This window comes from Thrips palmi, unplaced genomic scaffold (genome assembly GCF_012932325.1).
Source record: "Thrips palmi isolate BJ-2018 unplaced genomic scaffold, TpBJ-2018v1 HiC_scaffold_18, whole genome shotgun sequence".
Classification (NCBI taxonomy): domain Eukaryota; kingdom Metazoa; phylum Arthropoda; class Insecta; order Thysanoptera; family Thripidae; genus Thrips; species Thrips palmi.
The window spans coordinates 19,256,962-19,280,548 of NW_023144627.1; the positions used below are offsets into that span (position 1 = coordinate 19,256,962).

Here is a 23,587-nt window from a genome sequence, read left to right on the forward strand (position 1 = left end):
TTATACATCGGGGTCGTCCATTTTTGTCGAGAAGGTTGAGGCGCTTCAACTCTTATCTCTGGGCTTGTCTGGGGTGTGAACTGGGTCGACAGATCCACTCATTATTATTGTAGGAACAGGATTTGCAAAGAAAAGCCAATGAAAGAATTAGGATACTCTATTGCTGTATGTTGTAACAGTGCAGATGCAGTCTTGAACAATACTTAACAAGGCTGACATCACACATCACCTCACAATACCAAAGTCTAATCTAACTATCCTATTTGATTTTGCAGGTACTTTATATCCTTGCAAAGAAAACAAAAACGAAAGCAGCACACATGCACAAACTAGCACACAACAGAAAACAATGTCACCCTATGTATTTTCAATACATTTTGTCCATGTTGCCAATGCAATCAAAACCACATCATTCAATGAAAAAGAGCTATACACATAATCTGATATAAGTACATGAAAATTATCACTTGAAAATTCTTTCTGCATCTTTTACCATATATCACCAACAACACACAACAATGGTACATTAAACTAGGATCAAAAAAGGTGATTGAACAATTTACAAAGCTGAAAATGAAGACCATTTCGGGACCATTAATTCATAAAATGTATTAGTGGCTCCATTGAATTTGGAAGCCAGGTCACTGTAAAATAACATACAATCAGTAGAGAGATTAATTGAAGTAGGTAACTTGTTTCAAGAATATATGAACTATCCACATAAGCAAATCAATTTCTGTATTGATGTTCCAAAACAAAGTCATAAAATAACGTATGTATCTTTAGCAAATGAATCCATTCTAGAATCTTAATGATGGAATGTCAAGCTAGAATTATGTACAATGCTTTAAGGAAAGCGAATCTTGTAGCACACAACAACTTAATGGTGTTAGTATGACCTCAAATTTCTAATTCTAATGCATCTGTGCTAATTTGTATAACAAATGCAATGTTGTGCAGTTGGCAACATGACTAAAGATGAAACCACATGAGTATATCACATAGCAGGTTTGATGCTTCCAGCTTACATAAAAAATAAATAGCTTTTAACATAGAATTAACTCCAGGCCTTAGACATAGCTTAAAGTACCTAAACCACAAATGGCACACAAAACGCAAAGGGACCTTGTTTTAATTTGTGTCAGGAGCTGTATGTACACTGATTACAATAACAGTCTAATCGTTAAACATCCCAGAAGATAAAAAGTCTTGAATCTCACTTTGCCCTGGCTTGACAACTGGCACTATGTACTATGTGGCTTTTAGGGGGCGCCGACCGGACCGGCACGGCACCCCCTTCGTCTTCGTCTTCCAAAACAAAAACTAGGAACGGAACGGTAAGGCAGACGGCACATGCAAAGGCGAGCAGCGCCAGAGGCCAGCAGTAGCCAGGAGCAGCAGACCTGTAATCTGCACCATCATTCGGCCAACATGCACACCTAAAGCACTTCATTAAAAATCCACCCTACGGCCAATAGTAAAACAAAACTAGATGAACCACTACTGGTAACTATGCCTGCCCTCCTTTGTACAACTTCTTTCAATATCTTATGCTTGCACTGGCTTAATACTAAAATGGGATTTAACATTAAGGACCTCACATGGACTCTCACGACAAGTACTTTTCAAAATAAGTCTTGCAGCGCTACAAAATTGACACATTTGCAGATTCAAGTATTTAAAATTAGCAATAGACACTTGGAAATTCTTAAGCACCAGCTTAAAACAACCCACAATTTCTTTAACTGCCACTCCTAATGATGTTCACTAAAATTATACAAAACTAGCTTATTGTCTATGGAAGAATAGAGACAGGCTACACTTCATTAGCATGATAAATCATACTGCAGTCTAATTCAACTGATAACAAATCAGGATAAATTCTTGTCATACAGAGCGTTTTTGGCGGTGTCATCAAACTTGTTACATGCTCCCTCTATTCCCTTCCTCCACCTTCAATGGCACACCAGGTGTGTTTGGTTTGGCGGCAGCATTTTCTTGTCTTGTAAAATATTTGAAAAAAAAAAAAAAGACATAACATTTACCATTTAGAAGCATACAGAATAGACACAAATGATGGTTACTTTGGATTCTTAGTAATTGATTGTCCTAGCTTTCAGTAGTTAGACAGAAGACACAAATGTGGCTAAAATAAAATTAAATACAATATCAAGAGAAAATTTAAAAATAATGCTGGTGAAGGCAAGAATAATAGAATTCAGTAGCTCTCCATTCTAGACACTAACCAACATCAGTAAAATTAAATAAATTACATGGAAAAGATTTTCTAGTTTCCTCTCCCAAAATTTGTACACCAGTTAAGAAACAAAAGAAAGTGCTTTTCCAACAGGATTTTAAGAGAAAGGGTCTTATGCATACTCACAAATTCCACATGACAATGTGAAGAGAAACAAACAATTACAGTATGCATAAATAATCCATGACAAGAAAGAATATTGGTCCAAAAATCCAGGTTCAAACAAAAGCACTTCTCTTCATGGGGGACTGCACTGTCGAACCTTGAAAGCAGGTGTTGACGGAGCAGACTGAGTTAAGAATTGAGGCATCATTGGAGATGACTGCATGGGGCCGGAGCATGTGGTAGACCTGAGAAAGATTACAAAATTAATACAGTAGTAATTTGACAACTTGAATGAAAAAGGCTTGAAAGCGACAACAGAACACATTAAACTACCTGTTATGTCGGAGATGACTTTTGACCAGGTGACCAGCAGTAAGTGCTGACATGAGAGATAACTCTCCAGCCAAAACTGTTGCACACACAATGCGGGCGAGTTTTCTTGCATTTTCACCTGGAGTCTGGTTTGGTCCTACAAATATAACAAAACACGTAAGTTATTTAATATACCAGGTGTAACTAAAGAATCTGAAAAAATGTGCAATAAGACTAAAAATTAAAACTATTTACCTTTGACTCCAAGCATTTCAAGGCAGGAAGCTTGCGGTGGTAGAACCGTTCCACCACCTACAGTGCCAACTTCAATACTTGGCATTGTGCAAGAGATGTACAGGTCGTCACCATCTGGGCCATAGGGCTCCATGAGTGTTATGCAGTTACTACTGCCAATATTTTGTGCTGGGTCCTGCAGACAGATTAAACACATAGATAAAAAGAACGCTACAATCAAGGGATCCCCCTGAAAAATAAAAGTATAATATAATTGTGCCCACCTGACCCGTGGCAATGTAAATTGCAGTGACTAGATTGGCCGCATGCGCGTTGTATCCACCGATGGATCCAGCAATAGCTGATCCAACAAGGTTCTTGTTGATGTTAACATCAACTAGAGCGGGAACTGATGTTTTCAATACATCCCTCACAATTTTAGAGGGAACAATTGCCTCACAGACAACACTCTTGCCTCTTCCTTCAATCCAGTTGACAGCGGCTGGTTTCTTGTCTGTACAGTAATTCCCAGAGAGACTAAGGACTTCCATATCTGGGAAATGTTCCTTTGCTGCATGAAGGGCGAATTCGGTTCCCTACAAAAGACTCACTTATTTAGCAAGGTTGCAGACAAAATACCATATTTTTTTGAAGTAAATTTACAAGGAGAGTACAGAAAAAAAGGGTACTGTGTACCTTTGAAAGCATGTTCATGCCCATGGCATCGCCTGTGAATGCAGCAAACCTAAGGAATAAGAGGCGGCCCGCTGGTTTCACTTGAATAGATTGCAAGCGAGCAAAGCGGCTGCTTTTATCAAATCGTTCCCTCAAAATTTCAAAGTTATCTTTATTTTTGATCCATTGCATAACTTCAGATGCCCGGTCCAAGTTAGGTAGACGCACGACAGGAGCTCGAGTCATGCCATCTGAAGTAACTTTCGACTTGATGCCGCAGCCTAAGAGTGCCCGAGCACCTCGGTTGGTGCTGGCAACTAAGCACCCTTCCGAAGTCGCAAGTGGAATAAAAAGGTGTTCCCCATCAAGATTTAGGGGGCCAGCATAGCCGACAGGCACTGGCATGTAGCCAATCACATTTTCACAGCAAGCTCCCATGACCTGAGAAAGGCAAAACCTTTTTAGTGAAGGGAGGACAAGAAGATAAAAAGACCTATCCACAGCATTAGTTTTAGTACAAACTTACATATTGATAATCGTAGTTGCGATAAGGCAGCTGACTCAGAGGTTTGTCTAGCTTGGCTATCTTTGCAAGGACCATTCTGCGAATTCCAACTCCACGCTCCGGGTTGTCAACTTCTTTCTCAATCGTGTAAGCTGGAAGGTGGTTGGCAAACACAAGTGCCGTAATTTCATCATCTGTTAGAGTGCTAGTCTCCCCCTACGGACGGAAATAAATATGTTCAGTTAACACAGAAAAAGGCTGTTAAGTAGGAAATGCATCTTAGCAGTTATAAAGAACCGTCAATACCTTTCTAGCTATCTCAATACATTCCTCCATTGATCTAAGGGGTCCTTCTTGCTTTGGAGGAGTATTATTCTCCTCAGGGACTTTGGCTGAATACTGGCTCGATGGCGTCACTATGACAGGTATATTAGGTGCAACACTTGCTTCAAGCTCTGTTTGGACCTCCTTATCCTCTGTTAAATTTTCATCTGAATCCTCCCTGATCCAAACAACACGTCGACCTTCTGTACAAGAAAATAAAATGTTTTAAGAACATATTTTTTGGCGCAGTTTTTCTTTCTCATACATGGAAGAAAATGAAACATACCATCTTTAGAATCACCAGAAGAAGCCATTTTGTCTGATGGAATAAGTGGATCTTCACGGTTTTCAAACAATACAAATTTCACAGCTAAAGCAAGAAGCAGAATCAAAACCACAATCTGATCAGCACTGACAGTCAACCATCTGAAAGAAACAATACACCATTAAAAACTCCTAGCCTAACTAAAAATCAGGTACAACTTACATTAAAGTTCAAAATCCATAAAACCCAAATCTCTACAAAATGAAAGAAAATTCCTCTCCATTTCACTCCTACTCACTTCATGAAATAGTTGTGCAGGGCACCATCATCAGTGCTATTGTGGTTGAGAATGCGCTCAGCAGAAACTAGCGGATCCACAGGATGCACGTCAGCTTCACTCAATGTCCACCGACTGAAACAAGGACAGGATCAGTTGCAGCCTCACTGCAAGCCCGACACCTTGCAACTGCCAGACTGCTACCAAAGCAGCATAACTGAGACTTAGTCCGAGTCCAAGGGATAGGCGTTATGCATACCATACATATTAAGGCAAAAGTGTTATGCCTAATGCATGCACAAGTAGAGTGCTGCCACGCCATTTTATGGCACCCTGAAAAGCTAACAGTCTCAATGTATCACCTAGAGTGGAAATTCACGAACAGGCTCTTGCCGCCGAGAGGGACACAGGACTAGAAGCGGCTCCATCCAACATGTACAACAGACTGAGCACGGAAAAGCAGTCTGCAGCAGCAGGGAGAACAGATAATCTCTGTTCCCCTTCCCAACTTAGCTTCCACACCCAAAGGGCTGGCGCTGTTATTACCATAAGAATGTACGACTGTGTGGTAAGTAGAGGATACTGCTTCAAAAAATATTTTTGATTGTCAACCTTCATGATTTTTTTAGAATACGCGTCTCTTTTCAGTAATGTAAATAACCTTGCTGAATACCTGTTTGCATATTCTGGGTCTAAAAAGAATTCTTTACCACCGGAAGGAGATTTAGCTAACATTGAACCACAACAAACTCCACCTCTCAACCCATCCTACATACTGAATTAGTTATGTTTACCTGTGTGCATGCACCATCATCAAACCAGCAGCCATAATGACTTTGACTCGCTGAACGACAGGGTTGGGCTTCTGGTCCTCTTCATGTGACAGAGCGCCCTTCATGTCCCATGCCGGCCTCTCAACACCAGCCGATCTAGAAAGCTGCATGAAAGAGGGTGTGAGCCGAATTTTAGCCCGTAGTAATTTTGCTTTCCTCATCGTGCTTTCATGAGTTACTTACCTCCAAAATCAAACTTAGACATGCTGGATAAAAAGTCATGAAGACTATGTAATTAACGATGACTGACATACAGCCAAAACAGCAGAGGACTTCCAGACGTCGAACACCTGTTGAATGAATTAGATTAATTCCACTGATATGAAGACTGATTTTGAGACTGAACAACAAAGGCAAAAGGGACTGAAGGGGCTTGAGAACGAACCTGATAATGTGCCAACACCAATTACAAGTGTTTCAACAATGGTGTCAAGTGTGATGGTGGGTCCCAAGAGAGCAAGGCCCCTAGCAATGTTGTGCCTCACTTCCTCCTGAGTGGATGAGCTCAAAGCATACTGGGCAAGTAGGGACGTTTTTGACAAGTCAATCAGCAAAAGGAAGAAAAAGAGAGCATCCCTGGTAAAACAAAAATGTCATTGTTACATAACATAGAATCCATGATGAAAAGTGTGAGGATAAATCAAACATCGTACTTAAAATCTGAAATGTCACTTCGCATGAAGTTTATGACACTTGAGCTGAACACAAAGCTGGAAAAAACTGTGAAAAGTCCAGCGATTCCTGAGAAAGAAAACAAGAAAGATGCATAGTGTAAAGCTGCGTAAAAAAACGCCAAAGTACTGAAAAAAATCCAACCACTATCGTTGCAAGTCCTTACCCAGGATGTACTTGGATCCTAGCTTTTTCAAATTTCGGAATTGGTAGTAGCTGTACAATACGGCCACACAGCGTATCAGGGTCATAACAATCACATCGATTGCATTGTACTCCTAGAACAAAATAAAAAAGAAAATTTTGAATTGTCTATTATTTAATATGAATTTTAAAAAAAAATTGTAGACAGTTGACTGAGGTAGGTGACAAAGACTGACCTCGCCGTCCTGGCAGCTCTTCCTCCAGTAGGCGTTGCAGTTCTCCTGGAGGTGCAGCTGGCCGGCGGCCGCCCCAGTGCTGCCGGCCGCGGCGTGCGCCTGCCGGTCCACCGTCAGCATGCACAAGGTGAGCGTCAGCGTGGCCACGATCACCTCCCAGGGGTGCGAGGCGCACAGCTCGCCGTGAGCCAGAAACAGGCGGGACACCATCCTGCAACAGGCAGCAAGTGCAGGCGGTCAAAATTCCGGACGCGTTTTGAGCTCCAGAGTCGCTAAATGGGACTCGAACCGAACGTGTGACCCCACCAGTGGATTCCTCGTGCGGAGAGCAATCCATTGGTGGGGTCACACGTTCGGTCCGAGCCCTGTTTAGTTCCGCCACGCAGCCAGGCGACACGGCCAACGGCCGGGGACCGGGGAAGTGCGGCGGGCTCTTCGAGTAGTGCGGCGTGCTGCAGACGAGGCCATTCGTCATTCGCCACACCGGGGGACTCGTCAGACGGGGACGGTGTCGTCCCGTATCAAACGATGAACTGCCAAAACCGGTTCGAGTTGTCCAAAGTCCAAAACGGGCGACGAACTTGCATCACGTCTCTGCCTTGATGCAGTGTCGTGTCGTGTCGCCACGTAGGTAGGCAAACATTCGTTCCCACGGTGCACCAGTGTCGAAAGGGCTGCCAGCCAAGCCCTCGTGCACCCTCTGGCGCCTGTGGGGTGGCCCGTCCCGTCACACACCGGCGTGGAGATGGCGGCCTACCTTGCCCCTGTGAGCACGACAGGGGCGAGGCAGGCCGCCGTCTCCACACCGGTGTGTTGCGGTACGGGGTGGTGGCCTACCTCACAGGCGCTACAGCCCACTCAGCACTCAGGTGCTCGTGGATGACAAGAGAGCAGCTACTGAGCTCAGACGACGGCACAGGGCGTCTGCGGCGACAAACAGGCCCCGCGCCCGCGCTACGTGGCCAGACGCACACAAAGCCCGAAGCCCCCCGAGCGTCTGGACCCCAAAATAATATCCCCTTTCTGAAATAATTACAATGACAACGACGACCGCTCGGCTCGGCTCGGCTCGGCGCTTCCGTCCCGGAGGCGTTTAGCCAGAGCGGCCTTGCGGCCGTGCCGACGGGGCGGGGCGGGAAGGTCGCGAAGGAGAGCACCGAGCAGGACGCACAGTGGGCCAGAAGACCGGTGGAGGCGGCCAAAACTCTAGACGCGTTTTGAGCTCCAGAGTCTCTAAATAGGACTCGAACCGAACGTGTGACCCCACCAATGGATTCCTCGTTCGGAGAGCAATCCGTTGGTGGGGTCACACTTTCGGTTCGAGTCCTGTTTAGCGACTGGAGCTCAAAACGCGCCAAGCGTTTTGTCCGCCTCCACCGGCCTTCTGGCCCACTGTCGGGACGCCGGCCTCGCAGAGACTTAGCAAGGAGGCGGCGGGTCCGGCACATCCACGCCACGTCGGCCACGTGGTACGCTGGTACACTGGTACGTGCGCAGGGAGCGGGCAGGGAGCGCCCCCGCCACTGCCGCCACATTGCGGGATAATGTGTCAGGGCCACGCCGACTGCCGTTTTGCTTCTGCTTTCATCTCCCGGTGGAGGCGACAGGCGAGGCACGTCGTCGCCGAGTTCAAACACCGGCCGCGCTCCGCGCTCCGCCGCCAGGGCAGGCAACCCAACGCGCACCAGTGTACCGCCGCCTCGCCGCTGCTCTGCTGCGCAGTGCGGCCTGCCTGTCCGCCCATCTTCAGTTTGTTTACGGTTCTTGCACTCGGCTGACGCTGGCGCGCTGGCGCGGTGACGCGGGCTGGAGAAAGCGTTTGAAGGCCACGGCGCGGCCGCGGGGAGCCGGCGGGGAGCGTCGCGCCGTCTGGACGACACGACGCGGCGCGCAGCGCGACACGTCAGGTGTGTGGATTAGGTAACCGGATCAGCCCCACCAGCCTTCCTGGGCACTGCCAGGGCGGCCAGGGCACTGCAGCCGGCAGCCGCTGTCTCTCTCGCACCCCTGCGGGGCCTGCGGGACGCCCCGCGAGTGCGAGAGAGACGGAGTGTCGGAATGCCGGGATGGCCGCTCGGCGTCGCTCTGCGTCGCTCGCTCCCCCAGGGCTACGGCGCACAGTGGGCCAGAAGATCGGTGGAGGCGGACAAAACTCTAGGCGCGTTTTGAGCTCCAGAGTCGCTAAATGGGACTCGAACCGAGCGTGTGACCCCACCAATGGATTCCTCGTTCGGAGAGCAATCCACCGGTGGGGTCACACGTTGGGTTCGAGTCCCATTTAGCGATTCTGGAGCTCAAAACGCGTCTGGCGTTTTGTCCGCCTCCACCGGTCTTCTGGCCCACTGTGCGGCGTGCACCTTGCCCGCCTTGCCGCCGCACCCTGCTGCCGCGCGGCCAGCACGGACGACGCCAGGCACGGCGGCACGCCGGCATGGCCAGGCACAAGGTGGCCACCAAGGTGGTCGGGCCCTGCTCGACCCTGCCACTGCTAATTCCACGAGACGACCGCCAGCCCGCCGCGCCACTGACCCACATGGCGACCAGCACGGCCACCACGTGGGAACCGCGGCGAGGCGGCCGGACGGCCAAGGACGCGCCAGGGTCCAGGGGGTCGGCCCGCTTCCTGGAGGCCAGCACGGCGATCAAGCCCTGGACGTCCTGGAATCTTCCCACGAGCCGCCAAAGGGCAGTGTAGGCCCCCGGTCGGTCCCGGTGGCCGGCACCGCCAGGCACGTCGCCGACGACGCCCGTCCGTTCGTTGACCGCCCCCCGCCCCGTGGGGACTTCCCCGGCGGAGATGCGCCAATCGACCAGCCTGCGGCGTTCACTGCGCGCTGGAGGCTTAGAAGGGCTCAAACGCCGTCAAAGACGCGCCGCCGGAAGGCGCGAAGCGCGGAGCGACGCGGCCGTACCCGGTACCGGCGTGGCCGGGCAGGCCGGGCGTGGCGCGGCGGGTCAAGGTCTGACGAGCAACAAGGAGCGTAACACCCGCAGATGGGAGGGCCGGGGCGGCAGGCTTCAAGCCCTGGCCCACCGCCAGCCCGCCTTTTGCGCCCAACGAAATCCCCCCTGACCTGGACAACGTCGACAACGTCGACAACGTCGGTGAGGCAAGGCGGTGAGGCAACGCGGCGCGCCGACAAAACGACGAGAAAACTCACCCGGTCATACGCACACTCGCGCCAGAAACAACAAACCCAACTCAGCCCTCTTTTTAGGGGAAAATTGTTTTTAATATGATTTGTTTTTCGCGGTGTACGTCCCGGCGACATTCTTTTGCATAAACTCTAACCTTGCCGGAGCGCTGCGCTCCAGACCCGGCGGCCGTCGGCACACTGTGGGCAACAAGGTGGCCCCTGCGTTCGCCTGCCTTCGCCTGCGTTGCATGACGCGAGAGGAAGTGACCTTGCGTCGCGTCTCTCTCGCACTCTCACTCTCCCTCGGCCGGCCTGACATAACGGCGCCGCCTTTCGCGCCAAAACGACAGCGCGGGAAATTCAAACCGAAAGGCGACCGCTGCGCGCGTACCTGCGTCAACTTTTCATTTGAAAAGGGTTAAAAAAGAAATGGGCTTGATTTTATTTCCCAGTCTCCGTGGACTCCTCGGAAAGATGGCGCACGTTCGCGATGTCATCAAACACACGTCCTTACCCGCTCAATAATTCAACGCGTTTCTTTTATTCTTTCTTTTATTGGTTTCCAAATTTACGCGGGGTTTTCCCGTCGGGCGTTGGGATTCGGCGTGCAGCTGCAAGGTGCGGTGGGCGCTCCCCTCCGGGATGAGAAATTCAGCGCACACGCCCGCCAGCACGCCACTCGTTTACTCGTTTCGGACGCGGAAGTGACGCCGGTGACGACGCCGGCGGGGTTTGGCCTGGGCTCGGCCGCCTGGCCAGGCGTGCGCGGCCTGTCAAACTATGACGCGCGTGTCTGAGCGGGGCGTGGCGGGGCGTGGCGGGGCGTGGCGGGGCGTGGCGGGGCGTGGCGGGGCGTGGCGGGGCGTGGCGGGGCGTGGCGGGGCGTGGCGGGGCGTGGCGGGGCGTGGCGGGGCGTGGCGGGGCGTGGCGGGGGCCTAGCGAGCAGCAACAACAATGTCAGTAGGGCGTCGACGGCGTCGTCACTGTCGACAGGGCCGTGCCTGGCCGTGCCGGCGTGCCAGAGGTCAGTGGGGAAAGCACACTTGATGATTCCAAGTGGTTTGGCTCCACTTGTTTCCACGGCGGCCTGCCCCTGCCGGCCCGGTGGCCCGGCCGGCCCGGCCCCAAACCTCAATGGGTGTCCGAGGCTTCAGAGGCAACAACGGGGTCGAGCGCACAGCGCGCACAGTGGGCCAGAAGACCGGTGGAGGCGGACAAAATTCGAAACGCGTTTTGAGCTCCAGAGTCGCTAAACGGGACTCGAACCGAACGTGTGACCCCACAAATGGATTCCTCGTTCGGAGAGCAATCCATTGGTGGGGTCACACGGTCGGTTGGAGTCCTATTTGGTCCCGCGGGCGCGCCGGGCCTGCCGGGCCTGCCGGGCCTGCCTACCACACAGGCGCCTTGACCTAGACGGGCAGACGGCCTAGACGGCGCGGCGGCCAGCTGTGCCGGCCTCGCGGGCCTCGTGGCGCCGACGCCGCCGAGCCGAAGCGCGCCGAGACCCACCAGCCAATCGGCAAAAGTTACGGACCTGTGCAATTTCCTCCCCCTCCCTCCCCGCCGAGCTCCCCGCGCAGGAATCGCGCAAAACGTGCGGAAGTTGGAGTGAGCAGAGGCGTTACCCAACGGCCATGCGGGGCGCGGTGCGGCGCGGTGCGGACCAGCTCATACTTTCACCCGCGTGGCGTGGCGCGTGGCGCCTAGCAGTGCCGCGCCGAGCCAGGCCGCCAGGGATGATGGAGCGGCCGCACAGTGGGCCAGAAGACCGGCGGATGCGGCCAAAACTCTAGACGCGTTTTGAGCTCCAGAGTCGCTAAATGGGAGTAGAACCGAACGTGTGACCCCACCAATGGATTGCTCTCCGAACGAGGAATCCATTGGTGGGTTCACACGTTCGGTTCCAGTCTCGTGGGCCGCGTTGTCGGTGTGGATGCAAAACGGTGTAGCAGCAGACGACGCGAGCGCGCCAGCGCGACGCTGAGACGCCGGGACGGTGAACCGGACGGGGGGAGCAGGCCCTCGGTGCGGGGGTACCGGAACTGGGTACCGGGCGCACCGGAACCGGGTTTGGGGACCGCATAACGAAAAGTGGGCCAGCCGTGGCCGCCGTGGCACGCTGCTGGATTCCAGAGCGAATATGACGCAACTACACCGGAAAGACGCTTTGACCTGCGTGTGGTATCTGCTTCCCGACATCGCCGAGCCACGGCCACCTAGCGGGCTGCTACACACTGCCAAAACGACCAGTGGCGCGACAGCCGACGCTTCATAAATGCCAACAATGCAGGCACTAAGGGTGTCCGCTAATAGAAGTACGTGAGGCATTTCGACAAAGCGAGGGCGAGGCGGCGAGGCTGCACGCAAACGCGTCAAGCGTCCCCATTACCATGCCAATGCCGGCCGAACCGAACCTTCGGCGGCGCCACTGCCAATAGAAGGTGATTCGGGTCCGTTCGGCCGACTTCGGGGCCGACTTCGGGGCCGACTTGGGGCAAACGAGGCACTTCGGCCGCTACCCAACTGGAGTGAAAGCATCACTGCATGAGGAAGAAAGCACGATTGCCTCCCCCACCTCACTCTGCAGCACTCTGCAGCAACTCGGAGGGAATTCCAGAGTTCAGGGACCCGGCTCGTCAGCCACGACAAAGAGCATTTCGAAAACGGCTACACTGTTCCAGACCGGGCTGCCCGATGAACCACCGACCGACCGACCCACAAAAACAACAACAACAACAAGGGCTCCGCGTTTATTTCCATGGCAGTGTCCACGGCGTTTACCCTTTGAACAGGTCGCTCGGCGAAACGCAAACCGTGTTTACAGTGCACACACACAGAGAGATACATGAGCAGGGCCACACGTGGGCCGGCCGCACGTGAGGCCCTCACAGTGTGGGCCCTTTTGCCGCGGGTGTCAAGCAGTGTCAAGCCCATCTCGATGGCGTCAGTGTCTCCGTCTCGCCGGGGAAGGCCACGCCGCCGGGCCACGCCGGGCCAGGTCAAAAGGGCCGGGGGTGGAGGGAGTGGGGGCGGGGCCGGAAAATGGACGGGGGACCTGTTAAGCGAGTCTAGTCCGCCCGACTAGTCCGTCTGGTCCTGGCAGATAGCATCGGATGCATGACCGGGCACCTTTCGGTCTAGACGGCCCACAGTGGGCCAGGAGACCGGTGGAGGCGGCCGAAACTCTAGACGCGTTTTGAGCTCCAGAGTCGCTAAACAGGGCTAAACCGAACGTGTGATCTCACCAATAGATTCCTCGTTCAGAGAGCAATCTACTGGTGGGGTCACTCGTTCGGTTCGAGCCCCATTTGGCGACTCTGGATCCCAAAACGCGCCTAGAGTTATGGCCGCCTCCACCGGCCTTCTGGCCCACTGTGCGGCAGCCCCAACATCTCCCGAGGAGGAAGGATCCTTTTGAGGCCGAGCGGGTAAACGACCCCTGCTAACCGCCTCAAAACCCCATGGCTGACAAATTCTTAAACTTCAAGCCATAATTTTAAGTCTGTGTTGGGACATTTCATTACGACAAGCCGCGTTCTCATCCAATCAAACTTAAAAGGAGTGACAAACAGCTTTGTCGAAATTGGAATTTGAATCCACGCGGGTCTATCGAAACCCGTGCCGTGCCGTTTCCCGTTGGACGGGCCGGCTTGCAGTTACGGCACTGGTAGGACAAAGTGGCGTGAGAGAGAGAGAGAGAGAGAGAGAGAGAGAGAGAGAGAGAGAGAGAGAGAGAGAGAGAGAGAGAGAGAGAGAGAGAGAGAGACGGCGCGTCCTTCCTGGCCGTCCTTGCCGCCCGGGCCGCCCCGGACCGGTTGGAGTGAGTGCGTGACGCAAGAACAGGACACGGTGATTCATGAGGGCGGGTAGGGGCTCGCCTGCTGTGCGTGCACTTCACCCAGACCGTCCCGAGGACCGTCCCCGCCGACGGTGTCGGCTTGGACCACCAGTGGACCACCACACCGACCTGCTGGCTGCCTGCTGGCTGGCTGCTGCCTGGATCGTAGCGACGATGCGGTGACTCTAGGCGCGGCGCATCGACGCTGCAGTCAATCCACTGGGTGGCACACTGTAGGGTTCACACTGCACTGCACTGCACTTGGCCGCTGCTACGCTGGCACACTGCTACACTCGCGCTCCGGCCGCGCACCGGCAGCGCATCTCCGTGGAGGGGGTCTCCTTGTGGCCGGGCAGGCCGGGCAGGCCGGGCAGACGATGTGTTCAGAGCGGGGCGAGCCGACGCACTGGGCTCCTCGCTGCCTTGCTGCCTCGCTGCACCGCGTGCCCACCACTGGGGCTGGGCCGGCTGGGCCCCCTGGGGGGCGTGGGGCCCTAGGGAGGGGGCTCAAGGCGGGGCGGGGCGGCTGGACAGCATCGCGACATACCTAGCAGGAGGGGGGCGAGGTCAAGGGACCAAGTTGGGCAGCTTGTCCGAATGGTTTTGGTTATGACCATCCACGGCACGGCTGGATCACCATCGGGGGGCTGGGCTCGCCCGGCAACGCAACCATTCAAGCTCGATGGTGATCAATGGTATGATCATTGGTGGTGATCAATGGTGATGATCATTGGTGGTGATCAATGGTGATGATCAATGGTGATGATCGATGGTGGTGATCAATGGTGGTGATCAATGGTGATGATCATTGGTGGTGATCAATGGTGGTGATCATAGGTGGTGATCAATGGTGATGATCAATGGTGATGATCATTGGTGGTGATTAATGGTGGGCATTGGCCACTATTAGGCCCAGCACCAATTTTCTGTCAGAACACGCACCTGTCACTGAGTGTGTGTGTGTGTGTGTGTGTTGGGGGGGGGGCAACATGAGTCAGTCGCGGGTCAAACAGAGCTAAAACAGCAATCGGATGGCTTGCATCTGACAACAACAAAGAAAGCGCCGGTATTGACAGAACTCGCCGAGGCGCGGCGAGGCGCGGCGAGGCGCGGCGAGGCGACTATACCCCACTGCGACTCCAGCTCTGCCCGGCTCCGCGGCTCCGCCCCCACATCTCACCGCTCACGACCACGAGGGCGTATCTACCCTAGGTGCAACTTTCCTCCCTTTTACAGGAAAAATACTTTTTGGAAAAGTAACGGGGTCGTTCTCGACGCCGAGATGACACGGCGCGATTAAATGCGTGATGGACGGCTTGGCGCTTCCCGGTATCGACTCGATGCCGCGGAACCCTGTGGAACCGCCACCGCACAGTGGACTAGCTACAAGGCCGGCGCCGGCGGCCAAAACTCTGGACGCGTTTCGAGCTCCAGAGTCGCTGAAAAGGGCGCGAACCGAACGTGTGACCCCACCAATGGATTGCTCGTTCGGAGAGCAATCCATCGGTGGGGTCACACGTTCGGTTCGGCCCCATTTAGCGACTCTGGAGCTCAAAACGCGTCCGGGATTTTGGCCGCCTCCACCGGTCTTCTGGCCCACGGTGGCCGACTCACCGCTTGGCGCGGCTTGACGCTTCCACGGCCCCAGGCGCCAAGTTTCTCCGATGCCACTGATGCTGTCGATGCCGTTGTCCCCGTGTTGGAGCCAGAGACCCTGCTCCTGCGAGAGTCAGAGCCAGCCAGGCGGACTCGTTGCAGTGTTGCCAAAAGCCCCAGTGCACCAGTGTCCAAAGGGTTGCCAACCTCAGCCTGCCCACTGGGCACCTTCTCGCGGGCGAATCACAGATAATGCCCAGCCAACCTAGGTTGGCAACCCTTTCGGTACTGGTGGTGCATCGTGGGTATTTCTTTTGCCTAGTTTACGTAGCAGCACCAACTCGTGACGTGGTTCGAAAACACAAGTCAGCCGACAGGCGCTGCACTGTTACTGTCTTACTGTTCCGCCGGGCCGACGAGCCAGACTCCTCTCGCGTGACTGTACAAGTCCGCTATCTTCTCCCGGCCACGCGACACGCGCCCGGACGACAACGTGCGATTCGGATCGCGAGCCAATCATCGCCCTTTGCAGCCACACTCGAGTGTATCCAACGCACAGTGGGCCAGAAGACCGGTGGAGGCGGCCAAAACTCTAGACGCGTTTTGAGCTCCAGGGTCGCTAAATGGGAACCGAACCGAACGTGTGACCCCACCAATGGATTGGCCTTCGAACGAGGAATCCATTGGTGGGGTCACACGTTCGGTTCGAGTCCTGCTTAGCAACTATGGAGCTCGAAACGCGTCTAGAGTTTTGGCCGCCTCCGCCGGTCTTCTGGCCCACTGTGCAACGCCACCGGCTGGGCTTTCTAGAAGCGGAAGGCGACACAAGACTGGACGCGCTAGCCGAGCCGGCGGAGCCAGAGGCATATTGGGCTCCAAGGGCAATGGGTCCGCGGTTTTCGCCACGGGCCGGGGTAAACACAATACATTCTCCCCCTCCCCCTCTGTCTCTCTCGCACACACCCAACGGGTGGCCCATCGTCACCTTGAGTCGCATTGAGGGGGCACGGCGCGGCGGCCCGCGGGGCTGTGACCCGACCGACAGGGAAGTCGCGGGTTCGAGCCCCGCCCGCCGCCGAGTCGAACGCCTCTCCTAAGTCAGCAAACTTGAATTATTTTGCGATTCGTGGTGAAAGGCAAGAGATGAAAAACTAGACATCCGTGTTAAATTGGAATTCGAACTTGAATTTTAAACCCAAGTCATTCATTGGATGATGACTCTTCCAGGTCTAGCCGTCCGCGAGACACACACACACACACCATAAAATGGCAACAAAGTTTGTCAAGGTTGCGCGGCGTGTTCTCGCGAAGCGATAACGAAATAATGCACCACGCGTGTGGCGGGTCCCGATTCAGCAGTGTCGGGGGTAATTCGGGTCGCTTGAAAAAAGGGGCGGGCATCAATGTCCACGCGTCATCTCAGCGACTCGTTCGTCTGCGCCATTTCTGACGAAGAAACGCTGTCGTTCCGTTTTTGCGTTGTGCATCACACACACAAACAGACACACACACACACACGCACGCTGACGCAACAACGCAATCGACTTTATGCGTGCGGCTGCGCCGGGCTCTACGCTACAGCGCCACTCCTCCCTTTTAATGCCCTTTTGTTGTTCTCGCGTTGATACTTTAATTCACCGCTCGGCGAACGCGACGCGCACAACGCGCCAGATTGCCCGCTTCGAACGACGCAGCGAGAAGGAAAAAGGAAAAAAAAAAGAAAACCTAAGCGGGGTTTGAACCCGCGACCTTGGCAGTGGTGCTTGGCAGTGTACTTTCACCTGCAGCGGCGGCGCGTCGGACATCCCCGGCTCGTTCGATATTTATCGATGGCGGCGGGATACGCAGTGATACGCAAGGCGGCGCAACAAAGCATCAAGGGTAAACCGATTGGCAGTGGCGTGGCGGCGTGGCGCGTCGGGTTGACGTCCTGCGTCGTCCTGCGTCCCGCGCGGTGAGCCGGCTGTATCAGCCGCAACGCACCGGGCACCGCACAGTAGCCGAAATCCAGGACGCGTTTTGAGCTCCAGAGTCGCTAAATGGGACCTCGAACCGAACGTGTGACCCCACCAATGGATTGCTCTCCGAACGAGGGATCCATTGGTGGGGTCACACGTTCGGTTCGAGTCCCTTTTAGCGACTCTGGAGCTCAAAACGCGCCTGGCCGCCTCCACCGGTCTTCTGGCCCACAGAGAAACGCCTGCCAGGTAGGCAATCAGCGCATGCGTGCGTAGCGGGATTGCCTACCCTGCTCGCCGCAGGCGCTCTGCGCAACGCTCTGCGCAACGCTCTGCGCAACGCTCTGCGCAACGCTCTGCGTGAGACCCAAGGGGATGCAGGAGGCTGTGAGGGCGAGCTTGGTGTGCTCGGGGTGGCGACGAGGCGAACCAGGCCGACGAGAGTGCAGCGCCGGCATGCGGCTCGGGAGAGGCGGCCTTCGCCGCCGCTTTGCCCGGCTTCGCCGCCTTTTAAACGGCGCGCCAATTTTTTTCCTCTTCCGGCGTCTCCCCTTGACCTGGACTCCGCGACTCCGCACCTGTCGAGGCAGGAAACGCGCCGGGCAGAGTGTGGACAGCTCGGACAGCTTGGAGAGCTTGGACAGCCTGTCACCGGGACATCAAGGGCCGGCGGCTGTACTCGGCCATCACCCATGGACCGAAGGCCGGGGGCGCCGAGGGCCTGGCCAGGCCTGGCCCAGCACTGCTAATTACTTAGCACCGCGCAGCCACGGCCAGGCCGCCAGAGGTCGCCGTCAGAGGTCCCCGTCGGGGGTCCCCGTCAGAGGTCCCCGTCAGAGGTCCCCGTCAGAGGTCCCCGTCAGAGGTCCCCGTCAGAGGTCGCCGTCAGAGGTCCCCGTCAGGGGTTCCGGCCGGACGTCCGGGCGGCGTGTCCAGGGTGTTGCGGGGTGTTGCCCTTGGCCGGGATCTAGAGCAGGGCCTCGCATGCTGACTTGGCGACTTGGCTCGGCGCTTCGCACGCTTCGCACGCTTCGCACCGCGTAGGTAATGACAGCCTGCACGGCGTGGCCGGCGTGGCCGCACCGCGCCGCACTGCCGGACGCACCGCCTCGCCTCGACCGCGGCACCGCGCGCAAGGCCACGCAAGGCCCTGGCAAGGCCTCGCCGAGGGTCGCCCTACCCGCACCCCAAAGCCACAAGCCACAACCGGTATTTGAACCCGCGTCCGCAGTCCGCAGCCCGCCAAGACGCGACCGGCAATTGTTTCGTCCTCGCGGCGACGCGGACGCTCCTCTCCTAGTGCCCGCCTGGCCGCCTGGCCGCGTGGCGAGGCAGGGCGATGACGCTGCCCCACAATAGAGCGCGCGCGTCTGTGTGTGCCTGTGTGTGTGAGGGTTCAGTGTGTTGGCTAGGACAGGGCCTTGGACAAGCCTGCAGGGTTCAGGGCCAGACAGAGCATCGGCCAAAGGCGAGGCAAAGGCAATGGCCCTTCTTCGTTCGTCGTGACCCTTTCCGCGTCCTGGGGCCCGGCCCGGCGGTCTCTCTCGCACTCATGGGGCGCACAGTGGGCCAGAAGACCGGCGGAGGCGGCCAAAACTCTAGACGCGTTTTGAGCTCCAGAGTCGCTAAATGAGGTTCAAACCAAACGCGTGACCCCACCAATGGATTGCTCTTCGAACGACCAATCCATTGGTGGGGTCACATGCTCGGTTCGAGTCCTGTTTGGCGACTCTGGAGCTCAAAACGCGTTTAGAGTTTTGGCCGCCTCCACCGGACTTCTGGTCCACTGTGGGGCGTCCCGGGCAGGGAATCAGACCACGGAACACAGCGGGACGAGGCGGCAGAGGCAGAATTGAAAAAGAAAGTTGGACCCATAAAAGATGAACGGCAAATGTTTCCCACGACACGACGCCCGCCGACGGTGTGCCACCAAGTGCGCCACCGTCCCGGGCGTCCCGCCTCGCGAGGGTGGCATCCGCAGTGACCGCCTGCACGCATTCGCACGCCGCCCCGCTGCCCCCTACTTTCCCAGGGCGTCAGACAAAGACCGACGACCGGCGGCGTGGCCGGCGGCGCGGCCAGCACCCCGCGTTACATCAGCGGCCGCGCCTTGCCCAGCCTTGCCTCGCCGGCGTGCTGGCCGCCGAGCCGCCGAGCCGCCGACACTGCCGCTCCGAGTAATCGGTGCGGTAATAGCATGGAGCGGCAAATCGGAACGAATCAATCAGGAAGAGGGGGGGGGGGAGTAACACGCGCCACACGCCCACCATTTCGACCACTTCCGACCGCACCACAGTGGGCCAGAAGACCGGTGGAGGCGGCCGAAATTCCCGACGCGTTTTGAGCTCCAGAGTCGCTAAATGGGACTCGAACCGAACGTGTGACCCCACCAATGGATTCCTCGTTCGCAGAGCAATCGATTGGTGGGGTCACACGCTCGGTTCGAATCCTGTTGAGCGACTCTGGGGCTCAAAACGCGTCTTGAGTTTTGGCCGCCTCCACCGGTCTTCTGGCCCACTGTGCGCACGCCGTTAAACCCCCTGACCGGCCGGTCGACCACTGGCCGAACCCCGAATCCGGTTTTCCGGCCGGACCGCTCCGGCGGACTGATTCCGAGGGTCGTCGCTCTGTCTCTCTCGCACCCGGACGGTACCGGACGGTGGCCTCGTGAGTGCGAGAGAGACGGAATGAGGCCGGGGCACCGTAAGGGTACCGCGGTCCCAGATTCGGCCGGAAACGCCACGCCAGCGAGCCGCGCGGGAAAAGAAAGTGTCCGGAAATGCGTTGCTGCAGCAGTCACAGTGCAGGCACGGCGCGGCCATGCGGCCGTCGCGACGCGGCACGCCGGCACGGCCACGCCGAGGCTGTGCTGGCGGCACGCTGGCTGGCAGGGTTGGCACGCTTACACAACCCGCAGCAACGCGCGGCGCAGCAAGCAACGCGTTCGGCAATCAGGCGGAGATGGCTGCGTTCATGTTCACTACCGACAGTGCTTTCGTCGCTCTGTCTCTCTCGCACACATGCGACGCCTCGTAGGACGCCGTAGGGTGCGAGAGAGACAGAGGGAGCTGCAATGGAAAGGAAAGTGATGGTTCAAAAGTGGCGCACTGGATTGGCCTGCCTGGATGGGCCTAGGCTAGCCTCGCCTCGGGTAGTCCTACACCCACGGCGCCACTGTGCCACGGCCCACGGCTAGCCTCGCCTCGGGTAGTCCTACACCCACGGCGCCACTGTGCCACGGCCCACGGCTAGCCTCGCCTCGGGTAGTCCTACACCCACGGCGCCACTGTGCCACGGCCCACGGCTAGCCTCGCCTCGGGTAGTCCTACACCCACGGCGCCACTGTGCCACGGCCCACGGCTAGCCTCGCCTCGGGTAGTCCTACACCCACGGCGCCACTGTGCCACGGCCCACGGCTAGCCTCGCCTCGGGTAGTCCTACACCCACGGCGCCACTGTGCCACGGCCCACGGCTAGCCTCGCCTCGGGTAGTCCTACACCCACGGCGCCACTGTGCCACGGCCCACGGCTAGCCTCGCCTCGGGTAGTCCTACACCCACGGCGCCACTGTGCCACGGCCCACGGCTAGCCTCGCCTCGGGTAGTCCTACACCCACGGCGCCACTGTGCCACGGCCCACGGCTAGCCTCGCCTCGGGTAGTCCTACACCCACGGCGCCACTGTGCCACGGCCCACGGCTAGCCTCGCCTCGGGTAGTCCTACACCCACGGCGCCACTGTGCCACGGCCCACGGCTAGCCTCGCCTCGGGTAGTCCTACACCCACGGCGCCACTGTGCCACGGCCCACGGCTAGCCTCGCCTCGGGTAGTCCTACACCACGGCGCCACTGTGCCACGGCCCACGGCTAGCCTCGCCTCGGGTAGTCCTACACCCACGGCGCCACTGTGCCACGGCCCACGGCTAGCCTCGCCTCGGGTAGTCCTACACCCACGGCGCCACTGTGCCACGGCCCACGGCTAGCCTCGCCTCGGGTAGTCCTACACCCACGGCCAGCCTAGGGCTGCCCCGGCTGCCCAGCGTGGCGGTCCAGGAGAAAGTCACTGGATCCAACGGCCGAACGGCCGAGCAGTGGCGCGACAAACGAGTCACCTCTCGGGTTACTTTAATTCCCACTTTTTGAGTCGTCCGAGGCATGCTTGTGTTTTTCCCTCTTCCTGGGGAAGACCAGGGAAGACCGCTTCGTTGTCTGGGTCAGCAGAGCAAGGGCGAAGCGAGCCAACGACTCAGTCGTGTTCCGTCGGAAAGGTTTCCGAACCATCCGCCCAGAATCCCAAATCCCAAAGCTTTTGTTTACCAACCGGTTCGAGGCAGGCAGTGGCAAGAGCAGTGATCTCCCGGAGTCGGCCGTCCAGAGAAAGGCCGGGGTATAGAGTGGGCTATTTTTGGACGCGACACTGAATCCTCCAAAACGAGTGTGCCACTTGTTCCAAGCCGTTTCGCCTCGGCGGCGAGAGCGAGAGAGATAGGTGTTCGGTCTCCTGCGCACAGTGGGCCAGAGGACTGGTGGAGGCGGACAAAACCCTGGTCGCGTTTTGAGCTCCAGAGTCGCTACACAGGACCCAAACCGAACATGTGACCCACCAATGGATTCCTCGCTCGGAGAGCAATCCATTGGTGGGGTCACACGTTCGGTTCGAGCCCCATTCAGCGACTCTGGAGCTCAAAACGCGTCCGGGGTTTTGACCGCCTCCACCGGTCTTCTGGCCCACTGTGCCGCGGGGGCCGCGGGGGCGTGGACCGGCCGTCACACCGAGTCACACGGTCACACGGCACGAGTCAGTTAGTCTGTACAGTACAGCGAGGCGCCTTTTATGTAATGGGAAATCCCCGAGAAGGCGCCGCCGTTGCTGCACTATTTTGGGCCCTGGCCACCCTTGGCCACCCTTGGCCACCCGCCACCAAACTGGAAAACACTAGGTGCCCGTTGCACTTCCTCGTGCAAGTGCAACGAAAATGATTTTGTACGCATTCCCCAGACAGAATCTCAAAGAAATATCAAAATTGATGCGTTTTCTCACGGGAGGGATCTGCTCAATTCATTCCAGTCTTCTCCATGTTCATCGCAAAAATAATTCATTGACTTAAGTTAAAATATTATTGATGGAGGGACAAGGGACCTCAACGGGGTAGAACCACTCTGAGAACACGTATAAAATGGGCACTATCCAATCCCATTGCAAGCACAACCACACCATACAGTTGCATTGGAATGAAGCTAAGGTTCATGACTCAGATGGAATGACTCAGATGAAATAATCATAAAGTCCAAAACCTGAGAGATGCAGGTGACATTGACATTTGCTGCCGACACCCTGCCCTTTCCATGCCATTGAGGAAAGCTTGGGCGATTCAAAAAGCGGCATTTGAACTCCCGGTCTAATGATGAAATAAAAAAAAACTGTCACTGTGACAGAAACAAAGCAGACAGCAGTATGATGCAAATCCCACAAAGAGTCTCAGTCACACTGGGGCTGGGGCCAACACTCTATGCCCATGGGCACTGTGACACCGTCAAATCCTTGCGAAACGAGAGGTTTTCTCTCAATGCGTTTGGCACAAGGTGAAACGGGACAAAACGGAGACGAAACGGTCACTTTGACATAGGTTAGGTTCGCCAGGCATCATTTCTAGCAGTCCACTATTTCACGAATATTTCCTGCCACGTTGGGGGACAGTCAACAAACAAAAGATTGAAAAAATTGACATGCGGATATGGGCAGGTTCAGAAAAACTTTGACTCGACCACGAAGATAAAATCAAACACAATGTCACACCGACAGTAGGGGATAACCTCTCACTCACCTTACTGTGATGTCCGCGGGATCTCCACAAAATTTTCTACGCGACTGCTAAACAACCATAAAATAAAAGAGCGCGTCTCCACGGTAAAAACATTGTCGAATACAAATCTTGAGAGCACTAAAATTCATCTACGTGAGATAATCCATCGCAGCAGACGACAGAAACTTTTCGCGTTGTCTTCTTTCTTTTCTTCGCCACCTTGCAAAGTCGTGTACAAATGAAAATCGCGTCGGGGTCGGGTTTCCGGTCGGCATGAGAAATTCCGAGGCCGTGTACTTCCCTCTCTGCGCTTGCCTTCCGGTCTTTCCTTTTCCGCCAAGAGAGCGCTAGAGAGCCTGTATTTCAAAAAGTTCAATTGTGGTTCGATTCGATTTTACTTGGATTTGTACATCTAC

At 55.7% G+C, this 23,587-nt stretch overlaps 1 protein-coding gene across 3 annotated transcripts; it reads right to left on the minus strand.

The window, feature by feature from the left end:
- Positions 1-139: 139 nt before the first annotated feature.
- On the minus strand, positions 140-23,397 carry LOC117645219 (3-hydroxy-3-methylglutaryl-coenzyme A reductase). Of its 3 annotated transcripts, none has more exons than XM_034385253.1 (16): positions 23,193-23,397; positions 6,840-7,050; positions 6,626-6,737; positions 6,441-6,528; positions 6,173-6,363; positions 5,971-6,077; positions 5,749-5,891; positions 4,976-5,089; positions 4,699-4,838; positions 4,395-4,615; positions 4,110-4,304; positions 3,605-4,024; positions 3,193-3,504; positions 2,930-3,104; positions 2,696-2,831; positions 140-2,607 (listed from the first exon to the last, which is right to left on the minus strand). In XM_034385253.1, the coding sequence occupies exons 2-16, from the start codon at positions 7,047-7,049 to the stop codon at positions 2,496-2,498; spliced, it is 2,676 nt and encodes an 891-aa protein (XP_034241144.1). In that variant the 5' UTR covers position 7,050; positions 23,193-23,397; the 3' UTR covers positions 140-2,495. The 3 variants fall into 3 exon arrangements, with proteins under 3 accessions (XP_034241144.1, XP_034241145.1, XP_034241146.1); XM_034385254.1 differs by lacking the exon at positions 23,193-23,397 and adding an exon at positions 15,432-15,768; XM_034385255.1 differs by lacking the exon at positions 23,193-23,397 and adding an exon at positions 13,947-14,169.
- Positions 23,398-23,587: the final 190 nt, after the last annotated feature.

What these genes read in the sequence shown, in the direction of transcription:
- LOC117645219 (XM_034385253.1), bottom strand. Translation starts at nt 7,049, where the DNA reads ATGGTGTCCCGCCTGTTTCTGGCTCACGGCGAGCTGTGCGCCTCGCAC. An exon ending in AGGATCCAAGTACATCCTGG is followed by an intron (nt 6,529 to 6,625) that starts GTAAGGACTTGC and finishes TTTCTTTCTCAG; the next exon opens with GAATCGCTGGACTTTTCACA. An exon ending in GCATGAACATGCTTTCAAAG is followed by an intron (nt 3,505 to 3,604) that starts GTACACAGTACC and finishes AGTCTTTTGTAG; the next exon opens with GGAACCGAATTCGCCCTTCA.